The sequence below is a fragment of the Entamoeba invadens genome, assembly GCF_000330505.1.
Source record: "Entamoeba invadens IP1 unplaced genomic scaffold scaff_1105074726371, whole genome shotgun sequence".
Lineage (NCBI taxonomy): Eukaryota > Evosea > Mastigamoebida > Endamoebidae > Entamoeba > Entamoeba invadens.
In genome coordinates this window covers 18,634-27,074 of record NW_004443643.1, presented here as the reverse complement: position 1 = coordinate 27,074, position 8,441 = coordinate 18,634, and the positions used below count along the sequence as shown (strand labels likewise).

Below are 8,441 nucleotides of genomic sequence, written 5' to 3'. Positions count from 1 at the left end.
GTTGTTGTGCTGTAACTTTTGTTTGTACCACACAAATCACAAAAATTGGTTTGGGAATCAAATGCATATGGCGAATAACAAGCGGTGCAAACAGGAATTCCAACCATTTTAGTTGAGCACGCTTGACAATTTGGGATGCCAATGAAACACTTTTCACATGATATTTCAGTGTTTTTATAACTTCCAGAAGCACAACTCAAACACGTTTAGTTGAAGAGGTAATACGGGTTTTGACACGACAAACACTTGTTTTCTCTTGAATTACATGATTTGCAGTTTGTTATGGTTGTGTTACATGACACACAGACGCCACTTTGATTTGGATAGTATCCACTTTCACACTCAACACATTTTCTGTTGTAATTGGAAGAACACGTTTTGCAATTTTGATCAAACGATTTGCAAGCAACACACACACGACTCTTAGTTGCTTCAAACACGTAATTGTTGATACAACCCGTGCACTTGCCCGTTGTTTGATCACAGTTTCCATTGCATGTTGCATCACATGAGACACATTTGTATGTTGAGTCACTTGGATACATCCCACTTGTTCGACATGTTACGCATTTTCTCTGATATGTCGAGTCACACGTCAAACAGTTTATATCAAATAATGCACACGAATCACAAATATAAGCAAATACATAATTTGGTAAACAACTCAAACAAAGACCATTTGTACCATTGCAATTTCCATCACATGTCGGATTACATTTACCACATTTGTAATTATCTGACGGTTTGGGGTATTTTCCATTTGAACACAATTCGCATTTTCTTGTGAAATCTAAAGCACATTTTGAACAGTATGGGTCAAATTCAGAACATGGTTTGCAGACTTTAGAAATTGGAGATGTCACTGTGTAATTTACCAAACATTGTGAACAAAATCCCGTTGTCGAATTACATGTATTTGCTTTGCATGTTGAATCACATGCAACACACTTTCCATTCAGTAAATAATACCCACTGTTTTCCCGACATTTCAAACACACTCTTTCTCCATTTGAAGCACATTCGACACAATTTGCATCAAAATTTGAACACTCGACACAGGTCTTGCCCTTTGGATCATCAAACACTTTACCAGAAACACAGTTTGTGCACATTCCATTTGTTGTGTCGCAACTACCACCACATGAAGAATCGCATAATTTACACTTTCCAGTGGTAGTATCGGGGTACATACCCGATTTGCATTTGGTGCAATTTCTTGAACTGCTTGAACTGCAAGTCTCACATTTTGCATCAAATGATGTACAAGTTATACACTTTTGTTGTTTTGGTTCATCAAAGACGTAGTTATCAACACAATTAATACATAAACCATTTGAGTCACATTTTAAACAAGTTGAATCACATGAGACACAATACCCTTTGACCAAATACGAAACATCACTTCGACAAGATAGACATTTTCTTTCTGTTGTTGAACAGCTGAGACAGTTTGAATCAAATCCCAAACAACTCTGACACTGTTTTGGGTTTGATGGGTTGATTGTATACTGATCATTTGTACAAGTCATGCAATCGCCTGTTGTTGTCGAACACCCATTCGGACAACTGAGGTGACAATACATACAAGAAAATGGTGATGATGGATTTGGATATTTGCCAGTTACACATTTTGTGCATTTTCTGGTGGTTTGTGAACACGTCGAACAATCGGGATCATATGAGGTACACAACTGACATTTAACACTATCGACACTCTGTTTAGTAAACCCCACTGCACATGTATTGCATATTCCTGTCTTTTTGTCACACCCGTTATTTGCACAAGAAGGATCACACCGAGAACAAGTGCCATTCAAGTTCAAGTAATAATTGTCTTTACAAGTTGTGTATCTTCTGTATTGATTTTCACCACAAACATCACAATTTGGGTCAAACGAAGAACACGCCTGACATGATCTGTTGTTGACTAAATATGGTATATAATTGTCAATACACCCGTTACACGTTCCATCAGTGTTACAAGTTTTGCACGACGCGTCGCAAAGTGAGCACAATCCACTTGAGTTGACATATGAAATACCAGACGTACAAGTTGTGCACTTTTGTTCAGTTTGGCTGCAAGTAACACAATTTGCGATTTCACTGCATTGGCTGCACCCAAGATTCTTTGGGAAATATCCCGGTTTACAATTTGTGCACCCCAAAGTCGTATGACATCCAGAGGTCTCACAATTTGCATTGCAAGTGAGACACATCGAATTTGAAAGGTAAGTCCCGGGCTTGCAAGACAAACAATTTGAAGAAGAATTTGAGCATGTGAGACAGTTGGAATCGCAAGTTTTACATAACCCATTGTCAGAATATAATCCATCATTACACAAATCACATTTTGTCGTATTTGATATGCAATGCCCGGGCTTACAATTATCACAAGCAATACACTGATAATTCAACAAATATATCAAGCCTGCCTCACAAGACATACAAAAAGTAGAATTATATTCGCATGTTTGACACTCAGAAGAACATTTAAGGCACGTATAAAATGCAATATAATACCCATCATTACACGAGTAACATTCAGATGTTGTCGGTCCATAGCATGATCTGCATATACTGGGACACTTCAAACAGTCGTTCTTATCCAAATAATATCCAATCAAACAACCATAACATTCTTCGTTGTATCCGATTGCACAGTATTCGGTTTTAAATTTAACACATCTGCCATTACTTGTATAGTAATACCCACGTTCACATTCCCAACAATTATCATAATTATCACAATACACACAATTAGTGGGGCATTGTTGACACGTGTGATTGTATTCCCCATAATTTTTATCCACAAAATATCCAGTTTTGCAAGAAGTACAATTTGTTCGTCCAGGACCATTACAACTATCACATTCAGCATGACATTTGTTACAAACATTATTTGATAGATAATAGTTCGAATCGCACGTCAGACATTTTGTAGTTGTACAAGTAATACAATTCGAAGAACATTGTGAACAGACCCCATTTATTAAAACAAAGCCACTTTTACAAGAATCACAATTGTTTGCAAAATTACCACTGCAACTAATACAATTTGAATTGCAAGGAACACAATATCCATTTGATAAGTAATAACCAGTTTTACATGTCAGGCAATTGTTTTCGGCTGTTCCATTACAGGTATTACAATTTGGACTGCATTTGAGACAATACCCATTTGAGTAATAATAATAAGATTTGCATATTCGGCAATTTCCAGGTGCACCAAAACTACATTAATTACATGAATAATCACACTTCATGCAAAACCCATTTGAGTAATAAGAATATTCATTACATGATTCACAATTAGTAGAATAAGGTCCATTACATGTTTTACAAGATGGATCACACTTGAAACAATTGCCATTGATCAGTTGATAATTATCATAACATGTAAGACAATTGTTAGCAGTTGTACCAATACATTTATTACACGATGAATCACATTTTACACAATACCCATCCGAAATGCCAAATGTGAATCGACAAGACAAACAATTGTTGGGCAAAGGGCCATTACAAGTACTGCATGATGAATCACATTTTACACAATATCCATTGCTGTTAAAATAAGAATATGGGCATGATTTACAATAGTTTGGCCCGATTCCAGAACAAGAGAGACATGATGAATCGCATTGAAGACACTGACCATTTGTTAATAAATAAGAAGATCGGCACGAATTGCAATTATTAGATTCTGATCCAAAACAAGTATTACATGATGAATCACATTTAAGACATGTGTTATTTGACTTATAATTAAAAACATGAAAGACATGAAGTAGAAGATCCAGAACAAGTCTTACACGAAGATGAACAAGGTAGACAAGTGTTGGATCCTTGTAAATAGTACCCAGATTTACAATTATTACACTCAGTATTTGAACCACCATAACACGTTTCACACCAATAATGACAACTCAAACAAGTACTTGAACCAGACATGTAATACCCATTTCGGCATGTTAAACAATCATCAATTGTTCCATTGAAACAAGTTAGACACGAATAAGAACAAGCAAGGCACTTGGTTTTTTGAGTTAAATATTTACCATCTTTATATGTCAAACATCCATAATTGGTATCATCATTGCATATATTGCAATATGGGTGACATGAATAACACGAACCGTTTGATAAATAATACCCATCATTACATTCTACACAAGATGATGTATCTACACACTGTTTACAATTCGTTCAAAAAGTTTTGAGAACTGCATTTGTTTTTACAAAATTACTTTTATTATGTAAAGTTTGTTCAATTAAAAAAACTTGTCGTACTCATGAGAGTACTTGTATGTATAGTTATTGGTATTAAATTTTAACTTGGTATAGTATTTTGAATTTATGGTTACTTCAAGGTGTGTGTTTAGTTTACATTTAATAATATAACCATCTTCAATTAAAGGTAACTGAATTCGTTCTGTGGATAAACTCCATTGGAAATTTTGTTCACATTGATTGCCAAATTGAACACATTCGATTCTATCTGAATACTTACACCATTGAGTTGTTATTTTAGAATATGAAATGGAAATAAACCATAACACAATGAGAATAATCATTGAGTATACTTTTGAGATGATATTTGAATTTATATTAAATATTCAAAACGATAAATTTGAGTTATTTTTAATTTGCTTCTAAGTTTTGATGTGTATTATATTTTAAAAAAAGAACATCAAATTAATTATAGTTTATTTCATGAAAATACGAACGCCAACTAAAATGAACACGTAATTGTTTGATTGTTAGTTATTTGTTTTAAACAATATAATAATATATCCGAAATTATTGATTATATAAAAATGTCAGAAAAGAAAATGAATATTGTAAAAGTTTTAAAAACTAATTAAATAGAGCTGCAATAATTTTCGAATTACTAAATTACTCAGTAATAGGTAATTTCAGTAATTTGATTACCAAGTAGTTAAATTACTCGGTAATCTAATTACTAAATTATCATCAAGACAAAACTTAAAAATCAAACTCTACAATTTTTTTATATTTTATTTTGAAATGTTATTATTTTGTGTTATTTTTTGTTAAACACATATTAATTCGGCATATTTTTAAAAATATTACCAAAACCCCCAAACAAAAAACAATAAAAATTATTATTGATAAAAATATGATAGCAGTTAAAATACTCATTGTGGATAAAATGGTAAAATTAAACCTTTTCAATAGTCCATATTAAAATTGTGTATTTCTTTCCTTTTAATAAATGTTATTTATTATGATTGTTTAAATCCTTTTATTGAAAATGTTATTACTGAAAACTACTACAGAGAAATTATAGAATATTAATTAAACGATAATAATTATTTTAGACTTTGTATATCAAATTAATTTTTTACAATTATTAACTCTTGAATGAAAGCAATGATCATTTTTGCTATCATGTGTATAAGAAACAAGTTAAAATTGATAATTGTTGTAAATGAATATATTCTCTTTATTTTATTGTGTTACTTTATAAATATTGTTTGATGTCTCATGTTTATATTTAAAAATATAAGCATTTTAATTATTATAACAGAGTTTCTTAATAAAAATGTAACAGTTAATAATGCAATTATTAGACCAATTCATATTATAAAATATAAACAATTTATAAAAGAATTGTGTATTTATTAAACTGGAGCATACCTGTCGTTGTGTTATCAAAATACAATTCTTATTATGTTGAATAATTAAACAAAAATAATTAAAAGACGTTTTAAAAACATAAGTAATGTTTGATTACATGCAATTATCAATATAAGCTGTGCTTTATTTTTTATCGCTGTAGTTATACAATAAAATAAATGGTATTAATTTTAATGTTTATTTGTTTGTTTTTTAATAATATTATTGTAATTATACAAAAGTTACAAATATAATCAAAAATTTTAATGTCATTATAATTTATAATTAAATTCAAAGATTGAATTATCAATAAATAGACATGAACACAATTGAATATTTGTTGTTTGATAATTTAAATTGATATCTTGATAGCTTCTTTAAACGAATAATTAAAAACTTTATTTTAATGAGTTGAAAAAATAATATATTATATTGTCAATAGAGTATCAAAAATAAATACAATAATTAATTATCAATAAGTTTCTATTTTTATGAGCAAATGTTGTTATATTTCAATAATTGAACAATGTGAAACTGAATATCATTAATAATATAAAAATTCAATCAAAACACAAAGTTTTTGTTTTGGTTGTAAATTAATAGAGACACAATATTTTAAATCAACTGTTTTTTAATATTAGTATTTGTATTTAATAATACCAACAATGTAAACAACTATCAAATTGTAATTGTAATACAATATTTACTCGATAAATATTTAACTAAATGAAATAAAATATTTCGCATTGGTTACTGTTATTTATTATCTTGTCATTTTTTTCAAAATAAATATAATTGTCAGGCTGATTTTTGTAAATTATTTTTAATTATAATTGATTTTAAAAGTTGTATTGGATAATGTGAATATTATATGTATTTAACACGATGAAGAAGTGGACTATTTTATTTTATTTAAATATTATTAATTTGTTTTTTACCACTTGGCCAAAATAAAAATTGAATTGATTGTTATTGTTCTTTTTTATTTTTTGATAACACGTAGAGTTTTTTAATGTTTTGTTGATATGTGTGTTTTCTAATAAGCATCAATTTCAAATTATTATTTAATTATTAACCAAATAACAAATTTACTATTCAAATATTGTGGTTTTTTTGAAAAAATAAAAAATAAGCTAATTTCCCGATTTTTTAGTTTTCTAAAAAACAAAATAAACAAAAAAATATTTAGTAATTTACAAATTATGGCAGCTCTATAATTAAGTACTCGAAATAAAACTTTTAGATTACTTTTGGGTTTAATATTTAGAATATATAAACGAGAAACAAAACGTTTAATTAAATTGGTTGTTTTATTTATATATAAAAATAGACGAAATAGATTATTGTGAAACATGACATTTTTAATCAACAATATGGATTTAACATGGTTTTCAAATTATATACTTCTATACATGAAATGAATTAAAAAATGGTTATGCATTAATAAAATTCATAACGATTATAATTTTAATAAAATAAAACAAACAGAAAAGTACTCACGAAAATTGATAAAAACCCGAATGAAAAGTACTCGAAATTATACAATATTCACTATATAGTAATTTTTAATTTATAATAGATACTTATATTTTGAACATAATCGTTTAAAATTTTATATTTTGAAACATTCAATTTAATTTATTTGAGTAGAAAATATACATTTACAATTATATTTAAAAACATTATGAAAATATACCAAAAATATATAATTTAATTTGAAGAAATAAAAACTAAATAATTTTTATCCTTGTTTTTATTTTTAAAAATAAGTCACTTTTTTAAATTTTTTTATTTAAACTAAAAAGATTTTAATAAAAAACTGCGTGTCACATACCAATATAAATTCTGAAAAACTGATAAATACCGAAGCGGTTTCGTGAACTTTTATGTATGTTCAGTAATAGTAAGTATAAATTATTTGAATATATGTTAAAAAAGAGTAAACATGGGTCTGTAAAGACCATTAGATTGAGCGAAAACCAATTGATTTTGTGTGTTTGAATTTGTTTTTAATCGCTTTAAAAATAAAATATGATCCAGATAAAACTTATCCAGTTTTCATTTTCCCATAAAAATGGTTCAGTTAATTCACTAAGGTTAATTAAGTTTTACTATAACGAAATAATATTATTAAGTCTGTCTTTATTGATTATCTGGTACATTTAAAAAAAATAAAACATTTTGAAAAGTCGTCCCAAAATTACATCCCAATTGTTTTTTTATTTAATGCTTGATGTTTACACAAAATTAAATCTGTTTTTTGTATATGTTTTAGTAATAATTTAAAATTGTTTGAAAAATTTCCTTTGTTGATCACTTGGATGTTATTTATGTTAATCGTTGTTATATGAATTTCTAAATATAAGTTTAATTACAATATTTTAATGTTATTAAAAAACGTATATTGTTGTTTACATTTGTATTAATGTTGAATATATTTGTATGCATCAAAATGTCAAGAAAAAACACTGAAATAACAGACGATGTCAAAATTGATATCATAGACGACTTAATATACAACAAAAACAAAAAATAATCAACTAGTTTAGTTGTATTTGTTGTTTGAAAGTTTTTTATTTTTTAATTGGGTTTTTGATTAAATTACAAAATTGTGGAAATTAATATTTTTGATATTTGATATATTTGATATTTTATTATAATTTCAGTAATAATATCTTGATCTAATATGATTACCTTTATAAATATTTACATTGTTTTTTTTATACTATGATGTACTTTGAAAAATATGTTCATAATTACGATTGTTTTAATGTTTGTAATACATTCCAATATTATTGAAA

The 8,441-nt window shown here is 27.9% G+C and overlaps 1 protein-coding gene across 1 annotated transcript; it reads right to left on the bottom strand.

Annotated features, from left to right (window-relative positions):
• Positions 1–206: 206 nt before the first annotated feature.
• Positions 207–2,216, bottom strand: EIN_263300 (hypothetical protein; the record flags this gene model as incomplete). Its single annotated transcript, XM_004259679.1, has 1 exon — positions 207–2,216. The coding sequence occupies one exon, from the start codon at positions 2,214–2,216 to the stop codon at positions 207–209; it is 2,010 nt and encodes a 669-aa protein (XP_004259727.1).
• Positions 2,217–8,441: the final 6,225 nt, after the last annotated feature.